The 20,287-nt window shown below is 40.3% G+C and overlaps 1 protein-coding gene across 4 annotated transcripts in view; it reads left to right on the top strand.

Annotated features, from left to right (window-relative positions):
- The window catches only part of caskin1 (CASK interacting protein 1), a 152,550-nt gene that overhangs the window by 123,549 nt on the left and 8,714 nt on the right, over positions 1–20,287 (top strand). For 2 of the 4 annotated variants that reach the window (XM_079253398.1, XM_079253396.1), the window contains 10 exons: positions 2,505–2,586; positions 3,032–3,141; positions 5,255–5,365; positions 8,138–8,239; positions 9,354–9,492; positions 11,376–11,519; positions 13,158–14,335; positions 14,420–14,725; positions 16,013–16,589; positions 19,340–19,844. In XM_079253398.1, the coding sequence (XP_079109524.1) occupies positions 2,505–2,586; positions 3,032–3,141; positions 5,255–5,365; positions 8,138–8,239; positions 9,354–9,492; positions 11,376–11,519; positions 13,158–14,335; positions 14,420–14,725; positions 16,013–16,589; positions 19,340–19,844 (3,254 nt within the window). The remainder of the gene's footprint in view (positions 1–2,504; positions 2,587–3,031; positions 3,142–5,254; positions 5,366–8,137; positions 8,240–9,353; positions 9,493–11,375; positions 11,520–13,157; positions 14,336–14,419; positions 14,726–16,012; positions 16,590–19,339; positions 19,845–20,287) is intronic. The other 2 variants (XM_079253395.1, XM_079253397.1) reach the window with 2 other exon arrangements.

Genomic DNA, 20,287 nt, shown 5'->3' on the forward strand with positions numbered 1-20,287 from the left:
TCTATGTATCCTTGTAACGTGAATGTCGGACTAGAAATTACTATACGGGTGGAAATTAGCTGCTTGGGGGAGGTCTGCGATCTCTGGCTGCTTTCCTAGTTCTTAATAAAATGTGAGTTATAAATTACCAAAGTAAACGAAAAAAAAGAAAAAAAAAAAAAAGAAAGAAAATTCTTCACAAAAAGATGGGATGCAGTGCAAAATAAAAATAAAACCAGAATGCAATGATTTATAAATAAAATCATGGGCACAAGTGGCGTCCTTTGTGTCCGATCCTTGTGGCCGCCACCACCCGCCTCATACACCTGTTTATCTTAACTCGGCACAGTGCATGTTGTAACGTGTTAAGGACCTAACATGTATGAGTGCTGTCAATTTTGGTGCAGATCTCATGTATTTCTATGGCGACATGAACAAACCGTACTTTTTATGGTGAGAATGCTTTTTTCCGTAGGTTGCCATGGTAACATTGTTTGCCCTAGAGAGATTAGAAAAATTTCTATATCATTTGGTCCCAACTTGTAACAAAAAGCTTCCAGCTGAATTTGAAGTCAGTCGCATGAATCCCCTCAGACTAGTTCGTTTAAATAGAATGTGTCTAAATGGGACAAAAAAAAAAATGGAAGTAAACTCCAAGATGGCAGACACCCCGTTGCTATGGAAACAGGTGTTTGCTTGACTTCTTTACTTATCTTTGGATGTTACACATGTGTGCCACATATTGTCCTACGGGAATGTAGACGATGGATTTTTTTCTTACTCTAGGTGTCGCTGTAAAGTAACTTTTGCATCAAAGTTGAGGCAGACCATAGATTAACACATATTTCTTGCTGTGCTTGTTGTGTGTGCCAAAACTGACAACTTTTCTTGGGTGTTTAAAGGTTTGTATTTGTGCTCAATATGCTGAAAATGATAAACATTTGGAAAACAATAGGCTTCATTCCAAACTTCGTTTGGCTCGGACCCAAATAAACCAGATTTTATTTCCAGTAGAAAATAAACAACATGACAGATGACATTAAACCATTTCCTGCTAAATATTTGCATATTTGAATTTGATGGCACCGACACATCTGTAAAATGCTGGAGCAAACTGTAGTGAAGGCTGGAAAAGTAAGACAGCTGAACGAGCATGTGGATCTGGTAAAAAAAAATATCTACAGTGAAACAAGGCAGTGCCTTAATAAAGGGATTTTTGTGCTGTACTTTTCGGTTTAGCACTTTGTTTATACACAAACATACCCACATAAAACTTGAATATGTAATTAGCTTGCATTTTAAGATTTTAAACAAATTGATAATTTATTGCCACTAATACCGTTATAAAGGTTGGAGAAGGACAAATAACTGAAAAGTTTATTGAATATACAAGTACCAGCGTCCTGAAAGATTCTCCAGTCAGAAGGTTAATTAGTGACTGGTGAGGGTGTCTTGATTGGGTATAAAAATGGGGCTTGACTTCATTCCAAAGATGTATTGTGGTGCACCACTTTGTGCCAAACATAGTCAGAGAATTATCATTAGGTAAAAAATAAAAAAAAATCGACTGTGAATAAGATTGTTAAAACATTTATGCTGTCTAAGGAAATTTCGCTGAATAAAGACCAAGTACAAAGAACCGAGTTCGACATGACATAAAGTCCTGAGCAGATGAACACTGATTCCTCTGAAGAAAAAAAAAAGCACTGAAACCGTTGGTTTTCTAAGTTCACAAATGATAAAAAGCTCATTTTTTGGGTCACTTATGTAACACGATTATGAACATGACTCAGCCACAGCTAAGCGGAAACTTCTGGTGGTTAAAAATGAAGCCTATGCGTAAGTGCAAAACGTAGAATTTCCCCCTTCATCCACTAGGGGCTGCAAAACAGAGCAAATCCCCATAGACTCTTGTGTTAAAAAGAACATCTTCACAGCAGAAATAAACATGTTTACAGCCTGGTACAAAAATCCATTTTTGGTTTCATAGATCAGGTTTACCTTCATGTCAACTCTTGAAAGAGTGAATTTTTTTCTAACTCCTCCATTTAGAGATAATTTCATCTTAAAATTTGGCGTAATTAGTGGTGTCCTTTTGATTGACAGGTACCTGATACCCCGCTTCAAGGAGGTGGAATGTAGATAAACAGCGGTTTTTAGCCAGTTAACAGTGTGATTTAGCTTTCTAACACAAATTTATAGTTTAACTTATTATTTGTTGGTTTTTTCTTGGTTTCCTATTTTAACTTTGAACTAATACTATCCTTTACTTTTTCATACAACCTCAGCCATAGCTCCAATTGAGCCGACACTTTATGACAACTCCTCTCGACTGAACAACACAGCTGTACACGCGTTCATTTGAAACTCATATACAGCATTAATTGAGTGCACACATCCCACTGATTAGGGAACAGTCCCTCCAGGACTTCATATTCCTTTTTATAAAGTCTTCTTGCACATTTTCAGCTGGTTTTTCATGTAAATGCATCGAAACACTTATAAACATTTCTGTGTATTTCCAGCTTTTAGCCACCGTACTGTCCCAGTCTGCCAAAGCCAAGGAGCATCTGATGGAGCAGTCCAAGTCTTCGGACCAACCTCCAGGTAAGATAGCGGTCATTCCAGCCACTGGTTCTCAGGTTTAGATATAACTGTACAACATGAATCCGTAAGCATACTGTGCTTTCTAATGTTGTGAAGCTGTTGAGGGAAAAATAAAATAAAATAAATTTGAGAAGAGTTCAGGTAGAAAAGCACAATGCACCGGTCTCTTTACATAATGTCATCAAACCACTTGTACACACACAGATCTTGGCTTGCTCAGCAGACAGATGGCCAAGGCAGGGGATGTAGGAGGAAGTGTAGAAAGCTGTGATTGGTTGAGAGTTTTTTTTTTTTTTAACTTTAAAAGCACAAATTTAATTTGTTGGTTTTCAATCCGAGAAAGCGACTGGCCAGAAATCACTTGGAGGAGGATGGCTGAGGTCAGATAGTGAGCCGAGTAGATAAAAGCTAGGTTGACGGCTCCTAACTGGCCTTTTCCCAACAGGCTCTGCCGGCTCTTCTCGGACATCAAGCCAATCAGGCTGTCCGCTCCATGAAGCGCCGCCTTACGATGCCACGGCAACCAGGAAGGGGGAGGGGCCAATTGAAGGGAAGGTAGGACAATCCTGAATCCCCAGAGATTCAGTGTTCTGTATAACAGAGTCGGCACCGTCAGCTCCTAACTTCACCGCGATGAGATCTCAGCTCCTCAGTCACCTCAACCACACTTAACACTCACTCACACAAACACTCACCAAGATGTCCCAGCGATTTTTATCACAACTGGCTTCGTCCGTTCTGCGAGTGTTTGGATGCAGCCACGACACGGTGAGTTTGGGAGTGAGAATCTATCAACAGGGAATCTTGTGTATGCCTGTGAGAGAGAATCCTGTTCTTTTGTTACCTGCTATTCATCATGATCCACTCCTTTTAGTTGCAGCTTCGCTTCCTCCATTGCAGAATTTTACTTTTTTTTCTTTTTTTTTTTTGCTGGGATAAATCTTTGTCCTTCAGTTCATGCACCACAGCCAACATAACTCTTGTTAAGATATTGTTTTGTGTATGTGTATGTCTGGTGGCAGGCGCCCAGGAATATGCACGGTGTGGGTGGACTATCTGTACAAAAAGTGTGAAATCAGCGCTCACGCATTTACTGCACCGTGTGTGTGATTGTGCGTGGATTTAATTTCATGTTTAATTGTATTTCATCAAAATATATTGTTTCAAGCAAATAAAACAGTGAGCATATTAAATGGCAGGTGGTCGTGGTGAATGTGTGCATCACATGCCTGCAGTATGTGTGCTGCTATGTAAGCCATGTTCCAGTGACCATCTGTTAGCTACAGTAGAGTCCTCGTTCCTTATTGCCCAGCCTCCTGATGCTTCCCTCCACAGGGTAACATGGTGAAAAGATGAGAGGGAACACTAGTCATCTTTGAGGGACAGTGTGAAGAAGGAGGAGAAAGAGACAAAGTCACGAAGAAGAAAAGATAGACAGAAAGGAGAGTTGAAAAGGACAAGAGTTGATGTTATACCCACCGTAGCATCATTGTTTGCAAAAAGAGTTAATAGATTTAGTTTAGATCTGCTTCTGCTCTTTAAATATCAGCTCGTTTTCAACTGACGGCACCAATGTGACAATTTCCCCCTTTAATAATGTCAACACGTGAGGATTTAGTCACAAGTGGCCATGAACCAAAAGTAAAGCCAAGTTTTTCAGACAGGATCCCAGAGATGATTTAGACTGAAGCCAGATATAACATGCAGAAGACTGAACAGTGAGTTGATGAGGAAAGATAAACTGTAATAATTTGTTGCTGCTATAAACTTGCTGGGAACTGTTACAGATAGAGGAGCAACCCTAAAATTTCATAAGAAAAACTAGCCAAATATAAAGTCTGGTGATTATATTTCCACACCTTTTCATAGATGATCATATTCTAGTTAGTTATATAATTATTAGCCTTTTCAAATTTACATTCATGACTGACTTGTAGGCCTCTGTGGCCTAAACTGCAATATTAAAAAGAAAATCACTTTAATAACAGCAAGACTTTACACAGAGATACGATCATTTTCACAACAAAATGAGGTTTTAGAAATAAGTAGATGTGGTTTTGATTATTAGTCACTATTACAGTGAAAGGTTACCAAAACACTGTTTTATTAAATTCCCCCCTGCTGCAATCTACTTTCAGCCATTAGCCTTTAGAGTCGGACATTGCACTAAATTAGCTTGCAATATTAATTTTTTATTTAATCTTTTTATCTTTTTTAAAAGGAACTGTTGGAACACCCTGAATTTACCCCCTATGGATGAATAAAGTATTTATCTATCTATATATCTATTCATACAAAGGACCAAAAACAGATTAGCTTTCCTGTTGCTAATCTGTAGCGCTGGTTGCAGCATCATACAGATTCAAGGCAGGTCTTTCTCCCTCCTTACCTTAGCCTGGGTTTCACTTCAGGGCCAAGAGGGGCTGACCAGGGCTAAAAGTTAACAATGCCAGTGAATCACTGTAATTATCCACAAATTTACAATGATCTGTATTTTTCCTTATGATTTGTAAGAAGGTAATGATATTAAGGCTGAGATGGTTAACAGCTCATTTGTTAGTAAACTCTAAGTCCTGTTTGATCCTGTTGGCCCTGTTGATGAAAAATGGCTGTTGAAGAAACAGACACGGTGCCAGTGACAGCATGCCCCCTGTTTTCTCTCCTGTAGAGCTCAGAGGCCGTTGTCCAATGGCTGAGCGACTTTCAGCTGCAGGTCTACGCTCCAAACTTCCTGGGTGCTGGGTATGACTTGCCCACCATTAGCCGAATGACCCCGGAGGTAAGGCATCTGAACCCTGACCCCAGAACCCCAGAGAGTTTACACCCTCGTCCAAGGACAACAATGGAAACAAGTCTGCATGACGTTGATTTGTACTGTCCTTGGTGCTTCCAAGATGCATGTCCATCATTTCCCTTAAATAAAAAGATAAACCATGTGAGCACAAACAAACCACATAAGCAGTGACCTCAGCTGTCCTTTCCCTGCCTCCTGTCACACCTGTCTGGTTTACCTTTTGTCCTTTCACCCTGAAACTAGTGATGTCCTCCTCTGTTTCTGACCCCAGAAATGTTTTCACCAATGGAATGAGCATGAAATCCAAGCAAAAATGTTTTTCATTGTTAGTGTTCAGAAACATTGACGATATTAGAAACTATTCAGTCCCTCATCTTGTCTATTTTGTGTTAGAGGTTTAGTTTAAGTATGCTCACATTATGGGAATAAAGCAGAGTAAAGTAGAAAGTAATGATTACTAGCTAACTTTACATTTAGCAGACTAGTTAACAATGCTAAAACTAGCTAAAGTTCATGACATGACCATTCACCAGACAGCAGGAAGCTAGCTGCCCTTATTGATTGACTGTTAATTTGCTAGTAACTGTTTTTCATCAAGGACGGTGTTAGCAAACTTCACACTTTCCAAACCAGTTCAGTACTTACATAGTCAGTTCAGACTTTTAAAAAAAAAAAGTGTGCTTGTTGAGGATCAACACATGTATGATTTTCCAAAATCCTGGTTTAGGAACCTCTAAAACTGTCATGATGGAGATATTGCTGCCTGATTTAGCTTACCACAACATTTACAATCGCCTAGTCAATTTCACAGAGGCAGAATTAGCTTACAAGTTGTTAGAGGTTAATTAATTTCTCGTAGCAAGTTGGGTATCATAGTTTCTACTGTGGAAAGTGGCCAAAACAAAGTGTTTTCTCTTTATGTCAAAGTTGAGTAAAACAAATGAAAAGAAAAAAAAACAGGAGACGCAGATAATTTTAATGCAATATAAAAATTAAGTATATGAATATTTAAGAGTTAACGTTACGATCAATGTCAGAAAACATTGATATTTTCTGACTGTTTATTGATACCACAACAGGAAATAAAATGTCTGTAACTTCTGACAAACACCGAAACTGTCGTCACCACATTTCACATTTAAAAGACGGTTAATCTTTAAATCTTCAACTAACTTCATCACAGTCGTATTTACACTGAAAGAAACTTGAGATTTTTTTGTTCTTTTTGCTGTGTAAAACCAACAAAGTGATTGCTAACACAGCCAGGAGTGCTGTCAGTTAACTTGTTTTATTGCAGAAACCCATTTAGCCTGTCGTTTAGGGTCAGCAGACAGTCTGGAAAATAAAATCTCATCCTGGAAACTGACTAGAACATCCAAATCTACAGCACCAATGAACCATTATTTTATTCTAAATGACAAGGAAACAGTAGCAGCCGAGCTGGTACCAGTACGCCTGCTTTGTTTACCAGTATCTTTGTTCCAAGTGTTTGAGATATTAAAGTCATGTGATCTGTGATAAAAAGCTAAGAATGGTCTATAAGAGTAAACAACGTGATCCAGCGTTAGCATGCTAAATGCTAAGATGCTAATGCTAACATACTTTGGCTAGGTACACATCTCTCTCTCTCCCTTTCTCTCTCTCTTTCTCTCTCTCATTATCCCATGTTATAATACTATATGACATAATGATATACAACTATTATATATAATATGTATTATTACATACAGGTTATATTTTGGAAAGTGCTGGGCTGCCGCTCTATAAACGGCTATATTTTTCATTCAAGCTACATAGAGAAGTAAACATACTTGCGTACATAGTCATGTTTTAATGTCCTTATTCAATTAAATGAAAAGAAAGAAAACAAAAATGATATAAGCTGTAATGAGTTGAATAAAATGAATCATGATACTTTGAATTTTACAATTTGGTATTGATTCTGTTTCAGTTATTTCTACATATATAAATATATTTGTCGAACCGATTGCACCAACACATATACAGAAAATAAACCTACAGAAGATGTAAAGAAATGGAGCCACTCTACTTTCCGACCCTTCCATCACCTCCTCCTGCCTGTTAATGAACGACTACATGGATGCTCTCTGCAACACACTAACATATAAATAATTTTCAGTATATATGAATTATTTATATGGCTGTACATGCATGCTGAAAGGTTAAAAGCTATGCTGACATGTTAGAATAGAGATTATATTCTTCTTTCTTTCACATAATGAGAAATGCAACCAACTGTATGTGTGCAAGTTTGTGTTACAGGTACAAATGTGTGTAAAAATGTCTCATTCTGTGTCCATAAACACAGAAAACTGAGTTATACTGGTGTATTTGTTTGTTTAAATATGGCAAAAAAAAGAAAGTGATTTTTAATGTGCGTCTTTGTATAAATTTGTTTTCTTATAAAAAAAAAAAAGAGCTAATATTAAATTATATCAGAGCTTCTTTTCTTAAGTGCTTCAAGTCATTGCAGACATTTGCTTTCATTTCCTTCTTTTTCTTTTGATTTTGAGACATTTGCATCTCCACTCTTTTCTCCTGAACTGGCAGAAGCTTTCATCAGATGTCATGCTGTCACTTGTGTTGCAAGTTTTACTGTGTGTGTGTGGGAGAGAGAGAGAGTGTGTAAGCGAGAGGGGAAGAAAGAGACAGAGGGGGTTACACTGAAGGGTTCTTGCAGAGGAGATTACACCTTGTGACTGCAGTGGCTTATGGTGTGTTTGCTTGTGTGGGTAGGATCTGACAGCTATCGGGATAACGAAACCAGGTCACAGAAAGAAGATGACATCGGAGATCAACAAGCTAAGTGTCACAGAGTGGCTGCCAGACCAGAAACCTGTAAGTACAGCTCAAATAACGAACATACCAGCTACTTTATCAGGTCCACCTTGTCAGTAAGGGGTTGGGCCCCTTTTTGCCTCTAGAACTGTAATTTTGTAATTCGTCATAGCACAAATTCAACAAGGTGTTGGAAACGTTCCTCAGATGATTGAAAATTAGTGACATGGTGCATCATCTTGCTGGAAGTTTCCATCAGAAGATGCTACATTGTGCTCATAAAGGGATGGACATGGTCAGCAGCAATACTCGGGTTGGCTGTGGTGGTTAAACCATGCCACACATTGGTACTATGGGGTCCAAAGTGGGACAAGAAAACACACCATTACACTGCCTGCAACCTGAAGTGATAGTGATACAAAGTACAACGGATTCATACTTTTATAATCCTTTTATCTGAATGTGCAGCTGAAATGGAGACTCATCAGAACAGGCAACATGTTTTCATCTTTTTATGTCCAGTTTTTGTGAGTCTGCGTGAATTTGGGGATTGTATCATCGTTAGTATTCAATGCAGTTGGTTGGTTTTCTTTAACTAGACTATTTATCATTAAAACTGATGTTTCTGTATTGTCCCTGAGATGACATTGTTGTCAAGTCATCATTCTGCCCATCCTCCTCTGACTTCTGACATCAACAAGACATTTTGGTCCAGACACTGGGTATTTTTTCTTCTTCTGACCTTCTCTGTAAATTCTAGAGATGGTTGTGTGTGCAAAACCTAGTAAATACTCAGACCAATAGCATGCCATGTTCAGTCACTTAAAACCTTTTCCTAATTTTGATGCTTAGTTTGTACTACAGCAAGTCATCTTCATCTTGGCTAAATGACTAAATGCACTCAGTTGCCTCCATGTCATTGGGTCATGTTAACAAGCAGTTGAACAGGTGGACCTGATACAGTAGCTGCTCAGTACATACACAATACACAAAACATGCTTTCTCAGTATAGTCTCTAAACATGCTTAAAACCATACATGATATTTGGATTGCTTCACTAATGGCTCTCTGGGTTGACATTCCCTACTATAGTTGAGATGTTACGAGAGCTGCATGCTGGCCTGATTGATTGAGTATGATTTAAACTGTTAAAATTTTTCCGGTGTTCCCACAGAACAGTCTTGGAGAGTGGTTGTCTGCCATTGGTCTCAGCCAGTACCACCAGGTGTTGGTGCAGAATGGTTATGAAAACATTGACTTTATCACTGACATAACCTGGGAAGACCTGCAGGAAATAGGAATCACCAAACTGGGTGAGGTGTACTCGCATGATGTGTGCATATCAGCAGATGGTTTTGTATTTTTACTGTAGAGTTAAATGTTTATTTACCTACTATTAAGTACATCACTATACAAATTTATGGCATGATTGAAAAATAAAATTTAAGAACTACAGTACCATGCAGCCCTATAGTTCAATTCACTGTAATCCAATTTAACAGATAAATTATTTTTCAAATAAAGCCAATTTATTATAACTGCGTTTATATAAAGCAGGAATATTCAACTTTGTCCCACGAGGTCCACAATCTAGCAGGTTTTCCATGTATCTTTGTTCCAACACAGCTGACTCAAACTATAGAATCTTTGTGCAGGCAAATAAAGGCAAATTATAAAAGTTAAAACTTGTTTTGAATCCTCTTTTTGATTAAGTCTGTGTCCTAAGTTTAGTGGGCAACAGTCAACAGGAAAGTTTTTTTTGAACTGGGAGAAAAATCTAGCAGATCCAGATTCAGGAAATGTGGTTATCTGTCTTGAGCACTTGGTGGTTTTGAGGAGGGAAAGAGGAGGTTAAATCCATAACTCTAAGGTTAGGATACCTACAACATGAGAAACTGAAGTTAACGAGAGTAATAACATCATAAGCACTTTAGCTGGAAAGAGTCAACAGAGCAGAATGCAAGACTATACACTATCACAAGATAAAGTTTTATCCCTAATCTTTAGGATAGAGAAGGTGTTTGCCTACCAGAACTGTTCACTAATGACTCTGCCTTGCACTCTAATAAGAAAAATCATGTCAGAACCACAAATTAGCCATGAAGAGAAGCTCATATTCTAGAAATATGAACCGACTGTGCATCATTTTGATCAGGGGCAGAATTATTTGATGCAACAAGTTTTGTTGTCTATTCACTCAACACAGCCAATTAAGGGCCATTGATGGAATACAAATAGTGCTTTAATTTATTTTTCAGTATTAAACTAAGTAAAACTTGGAAATTAATTGGAGTTTTAGTTAATTTATGCACACAAATTAAAAAGTAAATACACAATAAAGTAGAATGTAATGATCTCTAGCTAACTTTATCTTAGCTAACTAACTTCTTTTTAATTTATGCTGTGTTACCTTTCCAGTTAAACTGCTTTATGTTATCATACAAATGTTAATACTGTGACACAACTTCAGCAAGGAGTACAGATTACCTACATAACACCCACAGGCTGGTGTAGATTCATTGTAACTGTTGGCTTTGGCTAGATAGCTAGCTGAAAAAAAGACTTGTGCTCAGGTACCATGTTTTATTTGGAGCCCGTCTGTTGGTATAAAAGAAAGTAAACATTTTTTGTTTTTTGTGGAAGAGTGCAATTATCCAGTCATCAAGCAACTCAGGAAAAGAGTGAATACAAACGTTTAGATTTGGCACATTTTTGTGGGGTACTACCCGCATGTTTAACTGTGTTGCTCATTCCACAAAAAAACTATCATTACAAGTTATACCTTGTTGTAGAGGCGATTAAAGTTAGTTATTTAATAGCATTTTACTCACAAATCACAAAAGAAACAGTTAGCTAAATTATATAAATATGGTTTCAGATTTTACCAATGAATGACTGTCAAAGGTTTTTTCACACAAAGTGAAAATACACTGTGAGGTCCCACAGGGGTTCATTCTGGGACCACTGCTGTTACTTATTAATATAAATTATTTAATGTTACAAAAGTGTCTTCACCAATTATGTTTTAGATGACACTGTTGTAGCTCTGTCACACTCAGAGTTTAATAGGTTGAGAATGCAGATGATTATTTCTAAAGACCAACAGGAATAAGAGAATAATTAAAATTTTGATCGATTTATTTATGTTATGGTCTTTATGAGGCTGAACTGCGGCTATAATCTAACTTTTTTTTAGGTCACCAGAAGAAGCTGATGCTGGCAGTGAAGAGACTGGCTGAGATGCAGCGCAGCTTAGACGGGCGGGGCTCGCTCAGAAAGAAGCCTCCACCAATCACACAGCAGCAGGAAGTCATGTCGATGGATAGCCCCCCACCGGACGGTGAGTAAGATAAAAGACAGTTTAGCCTAATCGTCCCAAATGGATCTGGGACTGAATTAATGCTTTTTTTTTTTGTTTGCTGATTGTTTTAATATATTTCCACTCGAAAAAAGTGGGTTAGATTCCACAAAATCCTATCTGAGCAATCCTACTTTTTATGTATCCTTTCAATAGCCTTATCTCCACCGAGGGGTCAGACTTGGGACTTCCCAGTTTTTGCGTGACCGCTATGGTTAATTGATCACTTATCACATGCAAGTCGTTAAAAAAAAGCGCTATAAAAGCAACTTACATGCATCCAAACAGCCAAATCACTGTAGAATAGAACAGAATAGAAAGTCTGATTCCACGTATCAGCTACTTAACAGCGTTATGTCTTTGTGGCGTCACACTATTTCTGAATTATAAAGGGGAAGAATGTGACACAGAAACGAAGGAGTACAACGGCATTTGGCTTAAAAAAAAACCAGTCAATTTAAACATGATGCTTTCGACACAGTAAGGGATGATTCTTTTAGCCAAACAGATTGCTATGTGTCAAGCTCAATCCTTTAGGGTCTGATTGGAAGATTGGATACCGAAGGGAAGAGTCCCTAAACAGTAGCATAGGTTGGATTGGATATTTAACCTGTACCGCATCAACCTAGACCTATTGGTTGAAATGGGGCTAAACTTACCAATCCAATAATAAAGAGTGGAATCTGACATGCTGCAATCCACTGACTGTTCAAAAGCATCATCACTTCCAGTACAACTAAGCAATGAGAAGAATAGAAATAGCACCATTCCAAGAAGAAAGAATACAAACTGCATCCTTTGCTGCTGCATCACCATTCATCCATCTTTTTAACCGTTTTGTCCAATTAAGGGTAGCGAGAAAGCTGGAGTCTATCCCAGCAATCTCGCCAGTCCATCTCAGGGCCTACTGCGTCACATACTCTTGTTATAATGTGCCACGTAGCTGACTCTTCTGTCACTCATCAGGTTTATAGGCTGCCTTCCAAGTTTCTGTGGAAACACAACAGAGATCAGGGTTTACTAAACCAAACCATCCTAAACCGACTTGGACCCTTTGGTAAAAAACAGCGCTGTAGTTTCAACCTGTTCCTACCATTACATACTAAGAGCTGCTGAGCTAAACAAACACATACCGTTGTTTGTCTAAGTGGCATTCATTGGTCAATATATTGGTTAAATACATGACTGGGGCTTTATGCAGGCTACCACATCCCAGTGAAAACAACGGTAGAAGTTCATAAACTACCCTACAAAAGGCAAAAAAAAATTAAAAGAAATGGACCAAAAGTGATGCTGAACAATCAATAAGCTTGTGTGTGATACAATGTGCATTTGGTAGTATGAATCACTTACTATTATGTAAGTGATGGATCAATATCCATATGGCTTGTAGGCCAGGTTTTAGCCATATATACAGGCTGTGAAAATGCAACAGAGATCAGAGTTTAGTAAACCAAACCATCCCATCCCATTCCACACCCCTTGGTGTAAATGGGGTTTTTATAACCATAAAGTTTTAATCATCTTAAACTGCCATGTCTAATCAGTTTTGCTTCTCTAAAAGGGCTATGGTGAATTATTTTGATAAGAGTTTGTAATTAAAATCTTCCTTCCTTTCAGAGGTCATGTCTCCAAAGATGACCACTTTCCAGGACAGCGAGTTGAGCACAGAGCTACAAAGTGCCATGACCCAGCCAGGTCAGGAAGTTAAAGTTCAGCGAACACGCACCCTCAGTAAAGACCATGATGAGGCAGTTACAGGAGGAGGAGGAGGAGGGCCCCCCAAGAAGGAGGCGAGGACTATGAGGCAGCAGAGCAGTCAGGGAAGCACCTCCTCCCACAGAGGCAGTGTATCTTCACAAGGCAAACATCATCACTCCTCCCATTCTCACTCCCAGCCTGCACCTCCGTACACACCCCCTCACACACCTACCAAGACCAGGACTTCATCTTCCTCCTCCACCTCCTCTGTACAGAGCACAGCTTCCCCGCAGGCCAAGCCCAAGCCATGTCCCCAGTTAGTCCAAGGGGAGGGACCTCAGTCGCCACATCCACAGCCGCCCCAATCTCCAACCCACCGTGGAGCTCCTTGTCAGCTCCCCCACCAGCAGCCTCAAGTCCAGTTTCAGCACCCTCAGCAGTACCCACAGGCACAGGTGATGGAGATCAGGGAAGGTCAGCAGCAACAGGTCCCTTTCCTTTGTCTTCCACCTGAGGCCGAACTGGCCGAAGCCGACGAAGCAGACGCCTCGGCTCTCCAGAAGAAACGTGCCCGTAGCCTCAACCGATACGCCGTCTCAGATGGGGAGTGTGATGAGACAAATGGAGGAGGACGAGATGGAGGAGAAAAGGCAACAGAGGTCTCAGGTCAGGCCTCTACCATTATCAGACCAGATGGAGGCAAATACGCCACCGTCACCCATCGTGTGAGCCGAAGCCACTCAGTCCGCAACCAAGACAAGACCGCCAACCGCAACCATACCCAATCCTTCGCCCTGCGTCAGAAGAAAAAAGGTCCACCCCCACCTCCTCCCAAGCGCTCCAGCTCTGCTATCTCCAGCTCCAACTCCAACTTGACGGAGGCCAATGCACAGCCGCCGATGCTCACTACCACAGGCGGTATGTTGGATGTGCCTTACCACCAACAGCGGCGGGCCAGCGACCTGGGGATGTCTGTGGAGACAACTGCCGTGGAGACAAGTAGCGTGGGGAATGTGAGGAGCATCGCTGCCATGTTGGAGATGTCCTCTATAGGAGGTGGAGCCAAAGGCATGGCTCTGCAGAAGAACTTCCTGCAGGTACACCTTTCTCTTCCTAAAATTTCATTCATTCATGTGCGAAGTCATTATTAGCGTGTTAAACGAGTGGCTGTATGTTAACAGGTCGGAAAAACACGTGATGCCATTGGTCTGGATGGCGAGGTAGTGAACCGACGGCGGACCATCAGCGGCCCTGTTACTGAGCTGGTAGCAGCTGCCAAGTGGGACCAGACAGCACCATCGGCATTACCTCCATCCTCCACCCAACCTGAATCCTCCCCTCCCCCAGTAAATTCCTCCTCGCCCCAACCTCCGTCTTCCCCCCACCCCAGCTCGGGAGGCAGCGGCAGCTCATCAGAGAACTTGCCGTTTGCAGAGGAAGGAAGCCTTACCATCCGTCGACAGGGACGAGGAGATGGAGAAGGACAGGTAACTATCTCTATATATATATGTCTGTCTGTTTATCTATCTGTCTATCTATCTATCCATCCATCCATCTATCTATCTATCTATCTATCTATCTATCTATCTATCTATCTATCTATCTATCTATCTATCTATCTATCTATCTGTCTATTGTAACATGCTAAATTTAAATGCAACCTAATGTTACAAACCTAATGGTACAAAAACAGATTCTGGTAAAATTGTAAATAAAAACTGAAAACAATGATTTACAAATACTTTAAACTCGTATTTTGCTCTCATTATAACATAAACAGTTTATCTGATGTTGAAACTTAGACATTCTATGACGAAATGGAAAATAAGAGCTCATTTTGAACCAGTTGCTGGAGTTGTAGGAGAGGAATGTTGTCCCGTTCTGGTCCAGTGCAGGATTCCAGCTGCTCTACAGTTCTGCATCTTGTTTCTGGATTTTCTGCTTCCATGATGCTCCAGATGTTTTGTCTGGACTGCAGCAGACCAGTTCTCCTGTTCCACCATGCTGCTGTGATAGATGCAGGATGTGGTCCAGCATGGTGAAATCTGCAAGGTCTTCCCTGAAAGAGACGTTGTCTGGATGGGAGCAGATGTTTCAGCATTGATGGAGCTTCCCAGATGTGGAAGCTGCCCACGCCATCGGCACTAATGCAACCCCATCCCATCAGAGATGCAGGCTGATAACAAGCTGGATGCTCCCTCTCCTCTGCTGTCACCTTATCCTGATTCCTTCCAAGTCTCCAAATCTTTAGACAATATTATATGCTGTAGATTGTGTGATCTTCTAATTTTACCATTTTTTCATCTCTGATTTATCAAGCTCTTTTCAGCTTTAAATCTAAGTGACTCTGCCTCTCTAAAATGTTCCTGTTTTATTACTGACTTACCTCCAGTTAACCTCATTAGTTGTCAAACACTTGTCCAGTTGTATTCGACTTGTGTCACTTACTTTTCCAGCGTTTTGTGGCTCCAATTTAAATCTTTATACAGAAGCATTGCTGCCATCAGATTCAGAATGAGCTCATATTTTCCATGAAATGGTAATAAAAAAAATCCCAGTTTGGGCATCTGATTTGTTGCTTATGCTACTGGATTGATAAACTGTTTGTACCTTTTATGCAGCATGCCAGCCTTTTTGTTTCTGGGCTTGAATGAATCTGTAGTAAAGCTACTGTGTCCGTTAAGCTTTATCTGTCTTTTTTTATGTATATATGGATGTTTTGACTGTTTGTGCAATAATGAACTCTTATCACGAATGTATGAATTTTCCGTTAGTGTGTATTTTGTGTTTGCCTGCAGGGTGACGGCCATGGTTCCCAGGGAGATGGCGGTTACGCCCAGGAGGAAGCAGTAGAAGCTACAGCGACCCTGAAGCGACGGCCTCGCAGCTCCAAGAGCCATCCCAACGGATCGGACTTCACCCTGCAGGAGTCATCCACTGTCAAGCGACGGCCCAAGAGCCGCGATAAGGAACCCGAAGGTTACGCAGAGATGGCTGCAGCTAACGGAGAGGCTGTGGGCACCGGACAGCCCAACACTACGCAACCAGTCCCTTACCAGAACGGTACAGCTACGGTGAAGCGCCGCCCGCCGTCTGACGCCGGAGTGACAGAACAGCCGCAACCACAACCTCAACCTCAACCTCAAGTGGCTGCAGCTCCTCGCAGGAACAGCGCTGACCAAGGAGCTCCAGCACCAAATGAAGGAGGTCCTGTAAGGAAACCAAAGCCTCCAGTTTCCCCAAAGCCTGTCGTGGCACAGATAAAGAGACAAGGAGGCCCTCAGGTTCCTCCACAGGCTGCTCCCAATAAGCGAGTCCCTCTGCCGGGCCCTGGGACCCCTGGAAGTCCAGGTACTCACAGTTTTGGTGCTGTTAGAAAAGTGTTCACAAACTGAAAAGATTAAAAGTAAGACGAGACTCTCAAATGTAGTTTAATGCTTTTTGTTAAGAGCGTAGGCCTACTGGGTGTCCAGTTCAAACAGTTGATCCCAGAGTGGAATTCTCTGCTGTCACTGTGTGGGGATTGACACTAGTGTTCAGACTGGCACGATGACGCTCATGCCGAGGCCGTTTTCCTTTAACCTCGCACAACACAACATCCACGTCACACTTTCAGATGTCTGCACCATTCGACTTTATTCCGTGCACCTGGATGTGTGTGAGCCGAAGCTTGGATTTAAGGTGTCATGGGGTAGCTATGACATGCCTGAATAAAAACAGGAGGAAGGAAACTTGAAAGAAAACAAAAAATAAAAATTAGCATCTAATAAATTATTTGAGCTAAACTTGTTGATCCAGTTCAGAAATGTGTCGATGTAAAATCATTAAAAAGTGCTGGAATGTAATTTTTTTTCATTTATTTGCTCTAAAAATAACAGAAGTTGAAACAAATGAACAAGAAGAAGAATCAAACAACAATTAATCTTTCAATTGGAAAAAAAAACAAAAAAAAACCCAGTAAAAATAACATGCATAAGAGAATGCTGTTATAAAATAGCCTTTTAACAGCACTCTTCCCAAAGGAAAAAAAAAAAAAAAAGAATCACAATTAATCCCAAACAACTAAATACTAGATTACAGAAAAGAGGAAAATACAATAAAAATTAATAATAAAAAAAAAAAACAACAACAAAAAAAACCTCCTATTTATTCCACTTTAGTCAGAGTGAGTAATATTAATTTACATTTTAGTTTATTTTTATACACGAATAATGTTTTTGATGAGTCTAAAAGACGCCTAGGGGATATAAAAGTGGGAAAATTTTCAATTCAGAAGAAAATCTACCAGATAAATCATTAATAATCATTATTAATAGAGTCATTAATAATAATCTGAATTGTTAGAATCCACCCTTGCAGGTACATTTGAGATCTTCTCTTTAACAAAATTCAAATAATCCTCATTTGAGTCTTTATTTTTATTTCACATTGGTGAATTAACTAATAATCAGAGAGGTTTCTCTTTGATAGAGACACAGGAGACCAGGCAGTCTCAGGAACCTCCTGGTACTTCATGATTAGATATGAAAGTTTTTTTTTGTTTTTGCTCCCATCCACACCACTGATTGTCACTTCAACATGGTCTCTCCTGTACTGCACAGGATCTTAGTTGTGCTTAGACGTCACTGTTGTCCATTTGTCTCTGTTGTGTTACAACTTTTTAGGCTAAGTAATAAACTTTTATCAACATTTCCACTGGGATGTTGGTAATTAGTAGTCTGAATAATGATGACTAGAAAATGCTGTTGACAGTTTCACTGCTTAACCAATCAGTGGACCAGTGAATGCCACTTGGCTCAATAATGTGTTTATGTTTAGGGTAGAAACTCTTTATATAGAATGGCAGAGTTGAAAATGAAGTCTCTCCAATTGTCCAGGTTAGGACGGACCAGTTTGGTTTGGTTTGGCTCAGTAAAACCCAACCTGTATTTCCACAGACACCTGTAACCTTACCTAGTACCCAGCCCATAAGCCAGACAGCCACAGATCAGACATCAATTTGGTTTCTTTCTTCTTGGCTTGTGGTTTGAAACAAAATAATCCATTGTCGTTTAGGGTCAGATGAGGAAGATTGGTGACCTGACACAAGTGTCCCAAAAGAGTAGGGCAGCTCCGGTCAGATATTCTGGCATTCTTTTCAATTTTTGCCTGTGCAAACTAAAAAATATATAAATTTACTACCAATCTTGTACCTTTTGCTGGAAACATGGCCTTTGGCTAGATCAGAGTGTTTTCCATGAGGATTAAATCACTTCTAGAAATGTGTGCCCACAACAAAAACACTAAAATCGCTGTAGCACATATGCCAAGCCTGTAATGCTACCAGAGAAATACTGCGAAAACAGAGAATAGGACATAGAGCTTGTGCAGAAACTTGTGATTCACGGTTTACACAAGCTAGATTATTAAGATGTGGGTCTATGGTGGTTCAGGACAGAAGGGTTTGGATTCTAAATATAGAAAACAAAATGGTGATGTTTTCAGATTTATTTAATTTGTTTAAAAATTTGGTGTTTGGGGTCTCAGGACACGAGTTCCATGTGGACAAAACACACAAAACAATAAAAGCTTTAGCAGATACACCTAAACTTGTCTTTGTGGGAACATGGCCTAAGGCAGGGGTGGGAAACTGGACCTCAAGTGCCGCAGTTCAGCAAGTGTTAGATTCCCTGCTGAAACATCTCACACTTCATTCATTGTGTAGCGCTCCACATCAAACTCTGCATAAGTCTGCTAATTAGCCACAGATTTGAGTCAATTTCATAAGCCACATAAGTATGAGCTCTGATGCTGCCATGATCTTGTCCACACATTAACAACATAGTCGGAAATTTATCATACTGGGAGATGTTTTCCAAAAGGTTTGGTTTTCGTGGCCCAAAACTGGTTTGCAACTGGATTAATAGTACAAATGCATAGAGAGAATTTCTGGCTATCAAAGTACTCCTGCATGCTTGGAAAGGACATAAAAGACAGCTAAAGTGTGAAAAAGTTCTTGTGGTCCAAATTTACCAATATCTCAGGACATCAAAAGTTTCTTCTTCTCTGATTTCAGTCTTTATATGAAGATGATTTCCTTTTTATTTTGTCCCTTTGTGTAGTGGAAGGAAAGAAGATTCCTCCACCGGTTTCTCCCAAACCAACGCCACCGCCCACAGCACCCAAACCAGCCAAACTAATCCACTCCATGACCAGCCCATCCTCCCCAACCCCGGCTCCTGCCCCACCCAAGCAGCCCTCTACAATGCCCCGACAGACCAGCTCACCTCCCTACTTCCTGCCATCCAACAATCCCAGCCCGCCAAACGCCAAGCCGACTAGCCCTGCCTCTCAAAGCCCCCACACGCCGCTGACCCCCACTACGCCGCAGACACCCCAAACTCCTGCCACTCCCAGCCCCACCTTGCCCCCCGTCAAGCCTCCTCGCTCCTCCATTGGGGGCGTGTCAGTGGACAGTGGAATCACAGGGGGAGGCTTCACACCGCCGGCCACGGCGACTACAGACTTTGCGGTTGATTCTTTGGTGCATCAGAAGTTGGAGGAGACGAGCGCATCGCTGGCTGCTGCTCTGCAGGCTGTGGAGGATAAAATACTGCGACATGAAGAGTAAGGACAATACACACCTGCAACTTTTAACATATGCATGTTATCATGCTTTAGAAATAAACTAGATATCACTAAAGAGAAATGGAATTGTTTGGAGACCCCATTTTTTGCTTTTTTAAATGACAGCAGCCATTTACATGTACACAAACACTGATGTTTCAAAGAACATTACATTGTTTACAGAATATGGTGTTCACATTCTGTATTTAACATATTTTTTATGTTAAAAACAACAACAAAAACAAATCTAAGAATTATAAAAACATACCTTTTACTTATTTTACGGTTTCTCTTGCACACACAGTTGTACAATTTTCAGGTCCGAGCGAAAGTTCAGCCTTCTATGCAGTGTTTGTTTCTTCTTTTCTACTGGAAGTTATTAAAATTTGATAAAAGAAACCACAATTTATCAGACTTTTATAGGATTAGGCACTTCAGCTTAA

The sequence above is a fragment of the Telmatherina bonti genome (assembly GCF_933228915.1).
Source record: "Telmatherina bonti genome assembly, chromosome: 14".
Classification (NCBI taxonomy): domain Eukaryota; kingdom Metazoa; phylum Chordata; class Actinopteri; order Atheriniformes; family Telmatherinidae; genus Telmatherina; species Telmatherina bonti.